General features: G+C 37.6%; 1 protein-coding gene across 1 annotated transcript; it reads right to left on the reverse strand.

Moving 5' to 3' along the window:
• Positions 1 to 1,759: 1,759 nt before the first annotated feature.
• Positions 1,760 to 9,084, reverse strand: LOC145777183 (vitamin D 25-hydroxylase-like). Its single transcript, XM_082588502.1, has 9 exons — positions 8,440 to 9,084; positions 8,060 to 8,205; positions 7,818 to 7,920; positions 6,871 to 6,971; positions 5,031 to 5,155; positions 4,213 to 4,334; positions 3,682 to 3,826; positions 3,264 to 3,427; positions 1,760 to 2,961 (listed from the first exon to the last, which is right to left on the reverse strand). The coding sequence occupies exons 1-9, from the start codon at positions 8,719 to 8,721 to the stop codon at positions 2,650 to 2,652; spliced, it is 1,500 nt and encodes a 499-aa protein (XP_082444628.1). The 5' UTR covers positions 8,722 to 9,084; the 3' UTR covers positions 1,760 to 2,649.
• Positions 9,085 to 17,295: the final 8,211 nt, after the last annotated feature.

A 17,295-nucleotide genomic window follows, 5' to 3' on the forward strand; every position in this document is an offset into this window, starting at 1 on the left:
GAGGAAGCTTCTTCTAGAGCTTAATCGTGGAAGTTTCGCATACTTGCAGAAGCTTTGAATCACCGACGCAGGCCTGGTCACCGGGATTGACAGAGTAAAGTTTCCGATTGTTGAAGTATTGTTGTCTTTGAATTATTCGGTGTCTGACGTTTTCTTCGTAAACAGTTCTTTGTAAAACAATTCTTCGTAAGCAATTCTTCGTAAACAATTCTTCGTAAAATTAATTCTTTGTAAAACAATTCTTCTCAAAGCATTTCTTCGTGCATGCAATTGAGATTTGATGTATACGAAAACATGCTTTACGGAAAATTGTTTTACGGATTTCATTTTACCAACAACTGTTTACGAGCAATTGTTTTACGAACAACTGTTTACGAAGAATTGTTTTACGAACAACTGTTTACGAACGATTTGCCTATAACCGAATTATTCAATCCACCAGGTGCCATTAAATGAAGAGCAAACTAAACTATCGGAACAGACTAAAATATTGGTATAGGGGATAGTGTCAGGACTTTGGTAAACGTTAAGCTTTTTCAATTGTAGTAGTTTACTACAATCATACTATCAATGGCTTCAACTAAAGCACAGAACCTCAGACAAGTAGGCTATTTCTTAAGTTTTAACGACTTTGGCAGGTAAAGTAGCGGTCTACGTCAAAAAGTATAGGCCCACAGACCAGTTTATAATATTTGTACAGATAGTTGAAAGTTTCGAAAGCGTTGTTGGTAAGCCTACAAAAATCATCAAATCAGACTAAAGAAATAAATTGCAAAACAATAGACGAACTTAAAATGAAAGCTTTACACAAACTTAACATAATAATAATGTTATGGTTATTATTTATTTTCGCTTTACAACAGCTAAGGTCTTTTAACGACAGGGATAATTTTTAATTTTATATCGGATTTACGATGTCATCACATACACTCATACAGTAATTATCCGATTTATTCTTACTGCGTTGTACAAAAAAGAACACAATCGGTACCGTTTTTAAAGTCTTTGATCTGGTGGTTGGTTTGAATCTTTATCCTCGGGTTGAAAAAGCCTTGATAGGTCATTCTTGGTTGTTTTGCATACTTGCAGAGGCATTTTGACGCAGGGTTGGTTACCGGGACCGACAGAGTGAAGTTTCCAAGTGTTAAAAGGCTGTGGTTGGGAAATTATTCCATCCGCTAGGTGCCGCTGAATGGAAAGCAATCCAGGATTGCGTTGCTTCAGCGCACACCCTGAGACTCGAACCAACGTCGCTGGATCTTGAGTCGACTGCTTAACACTAGAAGCCCTGACCGGTCATTTTTGACCGGTTTTGAGTTTTGGCGCTTCATATTTTTGACGTTCTTGTGATTTGCTTGGTCATGCTCCTTGAGTTTAAAGTGTAGCTGTAACAAATTTTCACTAGAAATTTCGCAAACAGAGCATTTCATACATCTACCTGTAAGCCCTGACCGGTCAAAAATGACCGGTGCGTAGCCTAATAAGAAGATTTCTAATGTTCGAACAATGTTTGTTTGTATATCTTGTACATCTTTGTATATCTTTGCACGAATATCAATGTTTGAACTAAAATATAAAAAAAAAAAAACGGTAAAAAAACGCGTTTCATACAACCGGTCAAAAATGACCGCAATCGTTCTTATAGGTAGGGAAATATTTCAGGGCTTCTAGTGTTAACTACTGAGCTTACGGGGTGGACCGGTTTGACTCGACCTGAAATCCATCTCAGATCTGCCAGAGCCGAAAATGAAACAAATCGATCACTGAGCTGGTGAATTCAACATAAATGCTTTACACAAACTCAACATCGCCCAAATATAATATCTCTGCCCAGAAAGACCTGTGAGGGGACTGAATCTACGCAACAGCGTCAGATTATTTCGTTTATCTGCGCAAAGCAAAATGACGCCTTGTGTGATCAGCGAGTGAGGCATAGAAAAACAAATCTGCGAATACAACCAGGAGCAAATTTAACAAGTAGCCTTGGGGAGGTAAGCAATTTTAGCAAACACAATGAAGTGTAAGTCTACATTAATCTTACCTTTCACATAGGCTACACTTTATTTTAGGTCAGAGGAAGGCGATCGTCCGAATCGCTCTTTCCCACTTGGATCCGCCACTAAATGCATCAGCAATAGCACTATGTACAAAAGCTTTATACGAAGCTGGTAGTCTGCTTAAATTTTATGACGTAATAATACAATGCCTGTTCGATTCTTATCCTGATGTCGCGTTCAGGTCACCTTCTCATGGGCGGTGCAGAGTCCTTCGGGCAGGCGAGAAAAAAGCAACTGATGATGGCTGTGATGTTAAACGTGGTAGAAATGTCATCGTTCACTAACACATTAAGCTAAGCGGTTTTTGTAGTTTGGAATGGACAAAGAATCATTGTAATTGAATAGTAAAAGAATCATTGTGATATTCTACGCAAACGTTTTTATGTAAAGTTCAATGCATACTGGTAACAGAATAATTTGGTATGTATGGTAAGCAAGTGTTTATTCACATACCCGATAAGTATGAACAATATGCATTCTAACAAGAACTGAAATGTAATAAAACACACACAAAGTTCAAGCATTGCTCTGCACAGCGATGTTTTTGCATAGGCTACTTGTGATTTTGAAGTTAAGTAAGAACGGAAATCCTTCACCGCTGAAGCAAAATCACTTCATATTTTCGTGGGCTATGAACCAAAGCTATTTCACCATTATCCAGGGTTGGAAGCGGTTTTGTTGGACTTTTAATGGTGTAGTTTTGTAATAAAGCTGCTATAAACAAGAACTCTTCAACATGGGCAATGTACTTCCCAACGCAAAACCTTGGCCCGACAGAGCAAGGAATGACTTTTGTTGAATGAACAAATTCTCCATTGCCATCGAGATGCCGCAGTGGATTGAATTCATTTGGTTCTGACCATACTTTGGGATCGCGATGCGCAGCATATAAGTTCGGAACAACCTAAAATGCGTACATGTCAGCTCCGTTTTATCTCGAATGATTTTGCGTTGCAAATCACAATAAAAAATGTTATGTTATTTTTAATCTATTATCTTCTTGGTGAGGTGCAGTCTTCTGCTAAGTTAAAAGTAAAGATTTTTTACATAATTTATGCTTTCCATTTGCAGGTAAGCCATCCTAAGCATTCCTTCACAGTTAATAAAATTTGATAAAAAATATTCTCAGCATTGTTGCTTGTCATCTCAGCTAAAAGAAACTGCACTTTTACATTGATTCAACGTTTTCAAATGACTTAGACTTACGTGAGTTCCTTTGGGTAGATAGAATTCGTTAATTGTTGTATCTTGAGTTGTTCTATGAACCACAGCGTTAGGCACTATGGTACAATACCGCCAAATTTCGTGCAAAAACGCTGAAGTTATTGGCATGGCATTTTTGTGCGACATTTTCGGTGTTTCTGTAGGTCCTACAAGAAAAATTCAATAAACCCAAACGAGATAAACATTAATAAAATTATGCACTGTATGTTGGCTACAGAGAAATTTCAGACCTACGGTATCTTGTCAAAACGCCTTAAGAACATTTCGACTTGCTAGTGAAGTGCACACTGTTTGCATATTTAACTTACTGCTTTGTTCATGCTTAATATTTTTACTAAAAAACAAAAACAAGTTAAATTTAGCAACGTTTTTAAACCTTGTAAGAACATTGCTTATTTACCAATTACTGAATCAATTTCCTTTATGATTTTTTCACAATAGTCAGGGTAATTGAGAAGACCAAGGATATCCCAAAGCAGTAAAATTATCATGTCATTGGTTCCAGAATGAACTAAATCTCTGATACAACTATTAAGTTGCTTTTCCTAGTGTAAGAAAAGAAAGTAATTATTTTTGATGTAGTGAAAATAGACACATTCAGAACATTCTTATCGATGCCACTGCAGCTTTCCCAGACAGTAAAATCCGTCAATTTGACATTGTTCAACGTTTGCAGAAGTTGAATTAATGTAAAAATGACAGATTTTTCTGTCTGGGCTTTACTATATTTATAGAGTTCGCAGAAAAATAATTGCCCTGACAAACTCACTCAGCAACCTATCCTGTGATGAATCTTACTGTAGCCTATAGGCTATACAGGTAAGTTATAGAGCGACGTCAAAGTAAGTATGGTTTCAACGAGCATTTATATCTTACGGTACAGTAGACTACATTTAAACCAATTTATGAAAAAATAAAAGCCTAAGCTTACCGAAAAGAGGTGCTTGCGATTTTGTCCAGATTTTTGTTCAGCCAAATACGCATCCACAAAGTTATTGATATTGTTGCAATCAAATCTTCTTTTATGATCAACAATGAATGTCTGTCTTGCTTCTATATACGGCACAATAAGAAATAGCAAAAACATGTGTTCTGTGAATTGCTTATTTTACAATTGCTTTTAATCATGAAGTAAACCTTTGTTTGTACCGTAGGCGTATTTGCAATCTGCAAGTTTCTGTAGCAGATGGGGTGTTTTGACTGGTAGACACTTTAACATAGGACAATTTTCTCTGCGAACCAACTGACTGCAAAATTGTGACACTTCTAGCACTCAGCCAGAGAGTTGATTCGTACGTTGAACTATGTTTGGTAATTCCAGAAGAAAAAAGAGTAATGTCAGGGGTGGAATCGAATCCTTGTCATAGAAATGACTAGTTTCCTAACCTTAAAACCGCCAAGCCACGCTGCCCACGGCGAAACGTTATCTTAATTTACTTTCCAACGTGCATGAGTCACATGATAGCAAGCAGCTGACTTAAATCTTTCCTTCTGATTGGTTAATAAACCTCATTTGCTGCAGCGACCTGCTGATAACAAATACGCGTACCGCAGCCTACACACTTCTTTAGTTATCCGGTAAGCCAAAGAAAACAAAGCCGTCGATAAAAAAAATGATGATCTTGCTCTGTTACGTTACAAAATGTTTCTGAATGCTCGTTATACGGAATACAGAACATATTGGCCCACTGACGCATAAATTTAACAACCAAAGGTTTGTTACTAGATTGTTTTACCTTAAAGTCTTACCTCTGGCCAAGACCTCTCCCTTGACAAACCGTTCATTAGCACCTTTGTATGGTGGAAAAAATCTTAGATATTTATAGAAATACAGCAAAGCCTGTTTGCATTTCGAATCGTGTGGTTGACTAGTTCTGACAAAATAAAAAAGTTTCTTTATCAATGATTGCGTTTAGTTTAAAGACAGTATAGTGATGTTGCAATACATATCAATGCATAAAACTAGTTATCGAAATGAACTACAGTACGATTTCACAACTTTATTTCAATGAAATACAGTTTGGCGCTGAAATGATCAAGCAGTGTAGGCTACCATTAGATATAAAAAGTTTTTGTTAACCATTTTGCATCGGTATTGCGCTATCCACATGGTGACGCACCAACAGCATTTTTTCTTGGAAAAATTTTTGTCGGCTTTTTGGCCTTGCTATGGGCTTGCATAAATATATAACAAAAAACGGTAAAAGAAATATAGGCAGATCAAGAATGATTTGGATAACAAACATCACAAAATGGACAGATTTAAATTATGAAAGTGCAGTACGCACAGCTCATGGTCGAGAACAATGGCGCATTGTAGCCTATCCAACCCTCAATACGAAGAAGGAACAAAATGATGATGATGATGATGATGATGGGCTTGCAAACTCAAGTGAAACTACTTCAAATAGCAGATCTTGCACTTCAAACAGTAAATCAGCCTCTTTTGCATAGCAACTTCTTTAAAAACTAGTAAACAAACAGTTTTTGCCCGCTTTCAGGCGTGTGAACTGATGTGAAACGAATTCAGCTCGGCAATTCAGTCGACATCGAGTAATCAGCTTCTTTTTCATGGACTCAACGTGTCCAGGCTGTGTCTTTGGCAGGACACTTAAAGGCATGCCTGAAGGTGGACACGAAGATTGGCTTCCTTGCCTTCCCGTCCACTTAATCTAAATCTTCAACCACCAGGTGTAACCCTGGATACGACAAACAAAACGTGTCCAGGCCTTGAATCAATGTGAAAACACTCATCGAATAGCCAGTTTGCACAGACTTTTCTCAAAACTGCATGCAAACAGACCCACTTTTCGCTGAGAAAGCAGCACCATAAGGATGATTTATTAAAGCCAAACTTTTTCTGATAAATAACAGAAGCTTAAGGGAAATCATCCAAGCAATACAAGCTGTATGCAATCATAAACGCTGTTCCGACGTTAAGCAACAAAAGTTGCACTATTCACGCTTGCCGACACTGGGCACGCAAACACGCAGCGTCCATCAATGCTTGCTGTAGCAAGCTGGTTCCATCAACACAAGCAAACTCCTTTTGCATAGCTGGCTCATGCAAAAGAGCTTGATTAAAATAATGTAATGTGATGATGTGAAAGTATTAAAGTAACTCCGTGTAAAATAAATCTAAACACTATACAGACCTCTCGGCAATAACCAGGGGCTCTTGAGAGGACAATTTGGGCACGGTACCAACGAGATGCTCAACTTTCGAAAAAGCACTTTTAAATAAATAAAACTTATCAGTTAAAGCGCAAAATTTATACTTTTTGTCATTTTAACCAATATTTTTTGGTATTGTTGATGTTTCCTGGCTAGGCTTATGTTCGTACAATTCTATACCATATTGTAATTCTGTATCTAATATACAACTAATTGCTGTAAATTTTATAAGTTTTTGTGCAATTTTGTAGTGCACATTTTGTCGTACACATTTTTAGTGCACATTTTGAGTGCACATTTTGTAGTGCACATTTTGTAGTGCACATTTTGTCGTGCAAATTTTGTCGTAGTGACTTTTGTTCGGTCGTTTGTCGTTTAAGTTAAATGAACGAACAAGCTAAGAGGCCAGTCCTACCCCACTTTCATGGTTTGTTTGAGCAAAGGATCATTATAATCAAATCTTCTTCCAAGAACGAATTTTGAAATGATGTTGTATAGTACTCCAAGCAACTCGTTCTGCAAGAAAAATGTTTTTATAAAGCAAGACTTCAATTAACATAAGCTACTTGAAAGCGTCGGCTTTATCACAATACCTCATTTATGGTGTAGGGTTGATTTTGTATTGTTTTTTGAGGTGGAATTTCATGTCGAGTACGTGTGGTATTGTCAAACAAGGACAAGCAACAATTTTAAGCTGTAACAAATTTTTAAACTAATCTTTGCTTTCAAACGGGTTAGAAAAACACTTGTCGTAAGCAAGTTGTCCAAATTCTTTGCATTACTTTCTCTTAACTGTACCATAGACATAAAAAACTTGAAACAACAATGGCTTAACATAATTATTTCATTTCCGCGAAACTAATTATATATGTACGAAAATATACTAGAATTTTTTTAAAACGGGCAATTGTTTTCCTGTGACTTATCGCTTCTTTTTTCCATGTCTAATCATTTGCTTAACTGCTTATCTATTGCTCATTGTGTAAGTGTCCTTCGCCGAATTGTTTGCTTTTTATTTTTGTGCCAATTATTGAGTTTCTGCAAATCGGTTCAGAACCATTGTTTGTAGTCAGTGAATAGTGAAAATAGTCAAAATTGCATTTCTTAAAATCATTTTCTTATTCATTGCAGATGTGAATATTATTAGGTTATTCATGTTGAGACCACACTATCGTGTTAAAAACGTTTGAAAGCAAAAAATATTACACGTTTATTTATGTAGGCTACGTTGGCTTATCTTCGTCGCGTGAATAAGGCAAGTTAAAACCATGTTAGGGTTAGCCTACTAAGTTTTATGTGTCTGTGGTAGGCTACAACAAAGTAGACTCTCAACCAAAGCTATTATCATTTATTTAAACTTACATCAAAAGACAAGCATTCCTTCTGCTTTGAGCTTATATACTTTATGAAGAGTGACGTTTCTTCATTAATAATATCTTCCATTTTATCTCTTCCAAACCCAAATCTGAATATAAGATCAAAATGAGTTTATCGGTCACAATTATTTCCAATTAAAAAATTGAGAAATAGGCCAGTTGTTTGTTTTTTTGTACATATGTTTTTTAAACAAAATTTTGCTCACTGCAGGTAGTAACAATCCTTACTTCCTCAAAGATTGTAAAGCGAATTTTTTAGATGTAATGTGTTGTTCCGTGTAATCCATGAAGATAATCCCATTGTGACCAAGCACTTGGTTGTATAAATCGATCGGTGGTCGCCCGGAAAATACATCACTTTGTTTAACTAACGCCTGTAATATTTCGTTTAAAAGATTACTTCTCATTTATCCACAAAAACAGCAAAGCAATAGGCTTACGTTTCTTTCTTCTTATTCTCTGTTAAAGCCTAAGACAAGACTCCATTATTCAACACAACGATTGTCAATCTTGCTAGTAGCCTACTACACTGAAAGACTTCTACAATGACATGTACAAAACATCAAGTGTAGAACATAGAATAAACATTTTATGCCAAACTCACTTACTTGAGTGATTACGTCACAAGTGTTAAGAAAAACCACATCTCTTCCTCCCATCCGCACAGACATGATGGGACCGTACCGGAAACCCCACTCCCTGAACACTCTTTGTGGGTATTTCCTTAAATAAGGCAGAACACCTACAATGGGAAATCCCCTGGGACCAGGCGGGAATCGAGAACTGGGTTTCCTCCACCAAAACAACCCAAGTCCCACAATAGCCACCAAAATGGTAAAAATGTTGATCAAAGAATAAGCTTGCTGCAAAGGTAGGAATTGTTCAATCATCACGATTTAAGTTATTGCGGCAACGTCCAAAACCTATGGTACAAAATATATCGTTTAGAATAGATCTTTGCAAAGAAAAGTTTATAGATCTACCGTGCTTCTTTTCCTTTCTGACCATCATAGCGAAAACAATACATGTCGGCATAACAAAGGTACATGTCTAGAAAATGGTGGAAACAACAAAAGTGTAGCCTACGTTATACTAACCTGTAACAAAATAGCCTACGCTTTCTCTGTCTGACAGGTTTCAAAACCACAACACTGCACAAGGAAAAAATACCAATTGAATAATGGAGTGCGAGGTTTTCTTATGGGGGTACAGAGAAACTGAATCATTAGGGTTAGTTATAACATGGCGCTAGAAACTGTTTTTAATCCATATTCTAGTTTGTGGGTGAAAGTTGCTTTTTAGCCATTTTGGAATAAGAGGGTGCGAGAAATGATTGTTGACTTCAAGATAGGGCCAACAAAGAAGCATTGAACTAAGCAATCAACATTAGTCGAATTTTTCAAAGTGCATTATATATTTTTAACTGTTGTAGGCTAACTATAAAAATGTTTTTGGACGTTATTCTACAGTTAAGTTACAATGCTTGCACTTATATTTCCAAGCATCATTCGCAAACATAACGTATAACTTCTAAAAACAAGTTTATTTTTTTCCTTGCTATTCGAAAATATACGTGATGATGGCGTTATATACTGTTATATTACTTTTTGGTTTGCGGTTTAGTTACTCATTTAAAATGTTGTGGTGCCCCTGTGGTGATGCCTCTGATGATCTCTTTTGGCAAGCACAAGAAAACAAAGTGCAGTTGTTGAACGGTAGTGCAGGACTTGAAAGCGGCGAGGCGGCAAGCTCATGCAGTAACTCAACAGCTGGATCCAATGTTAGTACCACTGCAGCTGTGATCGGAAACAGAAGCGAATTTGTCTGGTTTTTGCTTCAAAACGGTAACTGACTGATACAATACAGCAAGTAAAAAAAGTTTGATTATTATTACTCATTGGGGAATTCACGCTATTGCGGCAAACTACTCATTCAACTATTTTCACTTTGAATAAAGTTCATTAATTTTAATTTCATTTTTCTCCAATTGTGGTGAAGCGACCACGAGTCTCTCCAAACATGTTTTCTGTACAGCGATCGTCCGGTTGGCTGGATGTCAAAGTTAAGAGCAAAATAATGGGATCGCCTGGTCAATCTAATCAAAGAATAAAATGCCCAAAATGTTTATACTAAATTCAGATTCAGCAAACATTTTGAAAATTCGACTGTTAGATAAACACTTGTAAAGCAATAAATTTTTATGCCAAAGTTCTTCCTTGAACTCAAATGACTTGAAACATTAAGTCTACAATACTTTCTGCTTTTCGATTTATTAAGTGACCTAGGTTATCACTGTTTCTGCATGTGAACTAATCTATTGAGTCAAACCATGTCAAACACAGTTTGAACGTGTTGAACTAACCTCGCGATGTAACTTACATTTTACAGCAGAGCGGTCAAAAACTTGCTGCAATGCACGGTCTTTGCAGTAATTCAAACCTGCTTTGCTATCAGACAGCAATTTCCTTAAATCAATCTCACATTACGACGTTAACTTGACATACAAACATGTATTTTTTATGTTGCATTTATCACTTTTGACTTCTACGCAAACCGCTGTGCGACAATGCCTACGTCACTCGTCTGGCTTATATATTAACTAACAAAACGCTAACTAAACACCGCTATGTCAGAAAAGCTTAACCAGTGGCGTAGCCAAGGGTGGAAATTGGGGGTTTCAACCCCCAAAACAAAACCAGACCCTCTGCCGCTGGGTGTCGCCTTAGGTGAACACACGGTCGGACTTCGCCCGCCGGCCGTCAAACCCCCACCCCTTTCAAAATTCCTGGCTACACCACTGAGCTTAACACCGTAATTACCAGTATTTCTAATATCGCAGATAGACAAGAAGATTAATGATGCTGACTTGCTTCATACGAATAATGATTGAACTTAACTGGATTGATAAGATCACTAACGAACAAATGTGGAGACGTTCTTGGTGTACCCCATGGTGTCTTCGTTAGAACTGTTATAAAAAGACAAATGACACTTGTCTGGCACGTCTATCGTGAGCACGGAATTGAGCACTCGGCAATAATGGGGCGGCTTCCTGGTCAGAGGCATCGGGGGCGTTCACGTTTAGAAAGCTTTAAGAATTTTAACATGGACAAACCAGGATTTTATAAATTTAATAAGAACAATTGACGATCGATCGTTGTGGAAGATCACGGTAGCCGACGCCTTATTCAGACATGGCAGATAATGATGATGATGATGATTTACCAGGTGTGAAAATAGTCTTTTAATAACTTTTCCAATCGAAAATGGTTTGAATTGGTTTGGTATTGAATTTTTATTGTCGGACTGACAAAGCCTTGATAGGTTAATCCTGTTAGTTTCGCATACTTGTAGAGGCTCTTGACGCAGAGCCTGTTAACGAGATTGGCAAACTGAAGTTTTTCTGATTGTTGAAGTGTTGTTGCCGGGGAATTATTTCATTCACTAGGTGCCGCTGAATGGAGAGCAGTCCTGAAATACGTTGCTCAAGCCCACACCCCGAGAGTTGAACCAGTGCCGTTTGATCTTGAGTCGGGTGGGTAACCACCAGAGGCGTATATTCAGGGTGTTCAAGGTGTGCACTGAACACCCCAAGAAATCCAGAAAAAAGAAAATTTCCTTCGGTTGTCGATGTTCTTTACTTTCATGATATTCTAACATCTTGCTGCATGCTGATTGCTTTCTTTTCAATTGCAAAACTCGTTCCCTTCTAATTTTAATACTAGGGTTGGGCACACATAGACTTTTTCTCTGTTGTCCCATTGAAAGGAGTGTTTTTTATGGCCATTTTTCACGCTGATCACGAATCCGTTGAAGTTTTTGATCTATGATGATGTTTTAGGTTGGTAAAATGCAAAAATTCAAAATGGCCGCCAAATTCACACATTTTTTCAGATAAAATTTGATAAGTATGTCTTAAGGTCATGTAATATGTCATTTCTTCTGTTTTCAGGGTCACTGATAGCGATAATCATGTTTTTAAACTTGCTCAGGTCAACTGGACCGCTCCAGATACATATTGCAATAAAATCTGCACAGAAACGTGAGCAGAATTAAGATATAAATTTCCATAAGCTACTTTAATTTTCACTTCAACATCTGGGTACCAGCATCTCAACAACTTTGTTTCTACAAGAGTCCTTTGAATTTCAAAGAACTTTTTTCAGCAAGATATCGACATCAACAGAAACATTGTCTTCTGGCTTGATAGCATTTCTGATGAATGTTTTCAGTTCGTCTCCACTGAACTTCTCAAACGTGAATGTTTTTATACCGTCGGCACATTTAACTCTACGCTTTTGGCGTATATCGGGCGCCACTGTCGATCTAAGGTAACCAATTTCCTTGAGCAGTTGCAGTTGTGATTCATTAAGTCTAGAGTCAAGGGTATTTGGAGTCGCCGAACCTCCATGCATGGACTTCTAAATAGTAGCATCTGGACTGGAAACTCAGTGGGCAACATGAGGCCAAACAGTTGGTACAACAGTTGGCCAACAGTGGGCCAACAGGGTTAGTTACTTGACTGTTGGCCCACTGTTGGCCAACTGTTGTACCAACTGTTTGGCCTCATGTTGCCCACTGAGTTTCCAGTCCAGATGCTACTATTTAGAAGTCCATGCTCCATGCTTCTTACACTCCTCAAGTACCAGTAGCACTTTGGACATTTTCTTCTTCGCTTCTTGCTTCTTCAGAAGCGCAAGTTGTTAACTCGTTTTTCTTGTTCTTGTCTTGTTCAAAGTCTTGTTCAAGATTTTTCGCCTGGGTAACTTCTTTTGAGCACCTTGCCCATTTCCATTTCTTCAACTTCTCATCTTCACTGAGATCTGTAAACGACGAATCCATGAGAAATTTATCCGTTGAAACTACATTCTTCCTTGAATGAGTTCTCACTGTCGTCGATCCACCATTGAAAGTTATACGGTTATCAAGTTTGGCAAATTCGGATTCGCATCCTAAATTTGTCAACGCTGCATGTTTCAATTTGACGTCGTCACTACTTTGACCTGCAAAAAAAGTTCATCTCGGACAACTGTCTCTCCATTGCATCTAGAACTTCATTCAGTACAGCACCATACAATCGGACTTGACCCCTCTCCGCGTTCATGCACTCTTCTTGCTTGGCTCTAATTTCTGGTATTTTCTTATCGAAAAACGACCTGACACCTTCCCAAGTTCTCTCACCACCCGTGTCATCTTCACTTTTATCAATACCAAGCAGTCCCATCAGAAGCATAATCAGCTCATCACCAAGCATTCGGTAAATTTCAGCACAACACAAGAACCAATCGTTTTGGATGTACGTGGAAACTGCGAGTACTAGTTTGTTGGCATTAGGATCAACAATAGCGTCGAAGAAATCTAATATTGACTGACAGCGACTCAAGTATTCCCTGGCTATTTTCGCGATACACCCAAAATGATTTCCAGTAAAGCCTTTGAAACCGTCGTGTTTAATCCCCTGAGCATCCATTCAATTTTTATAATCATTATAAAGTGATATTGAATGTGCAGCATGGCTAGGCGACAACAATTTGGTAATTGCTATCTGTGCCAAAGTATGGACGCTGGTGCTGGGAGATGTGAATACTTTCTCACCAGCAGATACGTGAGCAATTTCTGAACACCAATCTTTTGCTTTATATTACGAAAAACCTTATCGCAAGCATGGTCAATTCCCAAAATTACATGGACACAGCATTTTATCATCTTCTCCGCTTCAATACCTAGATGTTGCAAGAGCGTGATACAGTCACCTGCCCTGTCGGACATCCAAAAATCAATGGCACCCTTGATTTCATCAACGGTTGAATTTGACAATGCTGCCAAGCATTTCAGCTTGTACTCGTATGCTGCGGCGCCATCTGCTCCTGCGTGACTTAGATTCTCTGTGTAACCAGTAGTCATGTTGCATCTGTCTCGACTGGGTCCCGATATTGTAATGTGGTCGGCCTTTACATCATACAACCGATGACCGGCCGCTTTAGTAGTGTCATCGAGGCCGACAGTACAACACTATCTCCTTTCTCTAGAAGTATATTAGCGACCATCTCCAAATTCATATGTGAGGCATCCTCCAAATACCTGTTGAGAGTTCTCCTACTCGGGAAAACGAAGGTCATATCTTTGGTACATTTTCATCGTTTTTGTGCAGGTGTCTCGGCTTCGGAGCTTCCGCTTGGAAGCGAAGAGATTAGTTCTTGGCTTTCAGAATCCGATTCATCATCACCTTCTTCATTTTCTTCAGTGCTCAACTCCCAGTTTTGATCAAATATCAAGTTAGCAGTTTGTACTATTATACCACCTAAATCTGCAGCACTCACTTTATAATCGGAGAAACATTGCACTATACATCGCACTATTTTTTCTGGCTTCATTCTGGTTGAGTATTGCGACTTTCTCTGACCTCGACTTTTGGGAAACGATCACTGTAGAAGTCATTGACACTGTCCAGAGTATCATCAGGTAAACTGGACGATTTCTTACTACATGCAGTGATGGAAGAATATGAAGACGTACGAAAGTTCAGATTATCTTTGCAAAGTTCAGTTGCAACTATTTTACTGCTATCTACTAGTGTCAGTTGTTTTTGTCTTTTCTTTGTTTTGCATAACATTTAACATGCGACCGAGGATGTATCTTCCATCAGGTAATTTACTTGGCAGTGAAAGTGTTTTAATCAACTCAAAAATGATTCTGAAATTAAAAAGTAAGTATTTTTCAATAAAAAATACACAGTTTTAGCTATAACTGTATAAAGCCATTATGTATCACTGTTTTGACCTCATATTCGATATCAGTGACGCTGAAAACATAAAAATTGACATATTACATGACCTAGTAAGACATAATTATCAAATTTTATCTGAAAAATGCGTGAATTTGGCGGCCATTTTGAATTTTTGCATTTTACCAACCTAAGACATCATCATAGATCAAAAATTTCAACGGATTCGTGATCAGCGTGAAAAATGGCCATAAAAAACACTCCTTTTGAAAAAAGTAATGTGGTTTGCCCAACCCTATTAATACTCCAACGTTTGAGGTCATTGCCTTTCTGTTTATTTCGGTCATTACCTTTAAGCTGGGTGTGCACGGACAGCTTGGCGAGTGCTATTTAAAATAAACAATTAAGAAAAATGACGTCACAAGGCAGCGAAAACAGCAATGGTTTTAGGTCAGCCAGGCTGTGCACTCGCTGATCTGAACACCTTGTCGCGTCATTGGGGGAATCCCAGGCAATAGCAAGTTTTAGCTTGTTGGATTAGAGTTTGAGGTGATCAGAGTTGGAAACAAGATAAGATAAAATGTTTTTTATGCACCAAGTGCCAGTAAATTAGGACTAGCTTGTCTGAATCTGCAACAAAGCTTATGGCAACAGCCAATATCATTGATGCACCATTCTAAAACAACACATCTAATAGTTTTGTAATTTCCACACAAGGACAAGAAAGACTGAGCTGGCTCAGCTTGCTTTCAATAGAGAAGGAACTTTTGCTAGAACTGAAGCAAAAGCAAGCCTTCTACGACGATGTAATTCAAAAATTTATTGCACAAACAAGATGAATCGAATTATGCTATAGATGAATTTCCTTCTGTAGTCGAGGTGTTAAACATTTTCGTTTTTACTAAGTAGTACGGCGGATAAAAGTACAGACGACCAACATAGCAATTGACTTTCTTTTCTTGTTTATTATCGAGTTGCTTTGCTATTGTTTTTTGTTTTAACTTTCACCTGTTTGGTTTTAATTCGCTTGTACATTTCTCAAGGTGTTGCGACCGTGCCTAATCCTTGCATGAAGTAAATCATTTCCATCTCGAGCACGCTTTAACTTTCGCGTTTTTTCAGACTCCTGCTGTGTTATGGCAAGTAATATTGTTCGTTTTGATGGTCGGAAATAAAAACTGAACTGAAGTATATGACTTTAGAAATGCAACTTAATGTTTGATATTATTAAGTTTTTCATTCAATAGGCGCTGTCAAATAAACATCTATTTTGTATTCTTCTCCATTCCGACAACATTATTTTTGTCAGTTCTGTTCATGTTCAGAATTTGTGCTGAAAATGCTCTCAGAACGCACCAAATTCAATGTTAATTTTAAAAATTTTCTGGGGGGGGGCCTCCAGACCCCCCGCTGTTGCTTTGCCGTCACTATGAACACCCTGTCAAAGTGGTCACGGTACGCCACTGGTAAACACTGAGATAAAGGAGCTAAATATGGCCACAAATCATATGCCCACGAACAGAAGTCTTTCACCAAGAAGTGGGTAGAGCAAAAACTAAATCCACACAAAGAAATTTTGTGCCGTAGCCCACCAAACGTTCGTGTCGTTATAATAAACTATATCATTTATTTGAAGAATGTGGTGCAAAGCCGCTCATTTGCAATTTAAAATTCGTTTGTTCGTCCTTTTTCAAGACATAATGAAACCAAATTGCTTTATTTCATAATAATGTTATGGTTTATCTATTGTTGCTCTACAACTAGTGCAAAGTCTTTTAGCGACAAGGCTCATAACAAATTATCATCTTTCTTAATTTCACTGTGTGTTATACAAGAAAGAATACAATCGGTAGCCTATACGGTTTTTAAAGTCTTTAAGTATGACCCGACTTGGAATCGCACACGAATCTACCAGCGCTTAAACGAAAGGCGATAACCACTTGGCTACTGAGCTGGTAATGAATTGCTTCATTTGGAATTGAAATGAAATCAAGTCTATAAAAGTTACGTCGTAGTCACACCTGAATATATAATTATACAAGTTGTTATTTTTTATTTTTGTAAAACAACAATTGCAAAGGGGACTTATGAACTTATTTTTAAATTTATCACTGAGCCCAAAAATTGTTTCAGGACCAAACTAAGCCAAAAATTAAATTTTCTAAACGATTTATTAAAGCTTAGTACGTATTCTACGTAGCGCACTTTTATCATAAAGTTTCTTCTCCCACATGAAAACGTGCTGCATATGTCTGTAAAGAAACTGCGGTCGTGACGCGCAAATAAGGCGGAGTTGGAATGTGAACTTAAGTTGAAAACTAATTTCGCTATGCTCTACAACAAATTGCAAGTCATTGTAGCTTACTAGTCTTTAACGCAAACCATTTCACAAATTCTAGATAGGAAACAAATTCTTTTTTGCTTCAACAAAAATTTCTTTATCATAACTTAGTGGTGATTTTTTTGCAAAAAGTTTTATTTTTGTTTTTTAACCTGAACACAATTGTTTCAGATAGCCTGAGTTACAATACAACTCTAGCCCTAATGTTTTTGGTGCAAAAAGATGAGTCGTTGAACCTATCCGTGTTTGAACTTTTTTTCTCTAGCACAAGCCTCAAGTTAGGCTACTCCACTGTCCGTACCCAATTGCTTTGTCTTCAGCTGAATTTACAAAGCTTAGCAAACACTGATAAGACAGCGATAGTTTTGTTCAACTAATCTAATATTTGCAAAGCAATCA

Source organism: Aplidium turbinatum, chromosome 9, assembly GCF_918807975.1.
Source record: "Aplidium turbinatum chromosome 9, kaAplTurb1.1, whole genome shotgun sequence".
Classification (NCBI taxonomy): domain Eukaryota; kingdom Metazoa; phylum Chordata; class Ascidiacea; order Aplousobranchia; family Polyclinidae; genus Aplidium; species Aplidium turbinatum.

Bases quoted from the DNA above. Each gene is read 5' to 3' on its own strand.
- LOC145777183 (XM_082588502.1), bottom strand. From the start codon at position 8,721: ATGATTGAACAATTCCTACCTTTGCAGCAAGCTTATTCTTTGATCAAC. The intron at 7,921-8,059 runs GTAAGGATTGTT...TCTTATATTCAG, and splicing joins GCTTTACAATCTTTGAGGAA to ATTTGGGTTTGGAAGAGATA. The intron at 5,156-6,870 runs GTAGGACTGGCC...TTATTTTGTCAG, and splicing joins AAACAAACCATGAAAGTGGG to AACTAGTCAACCACACGATT.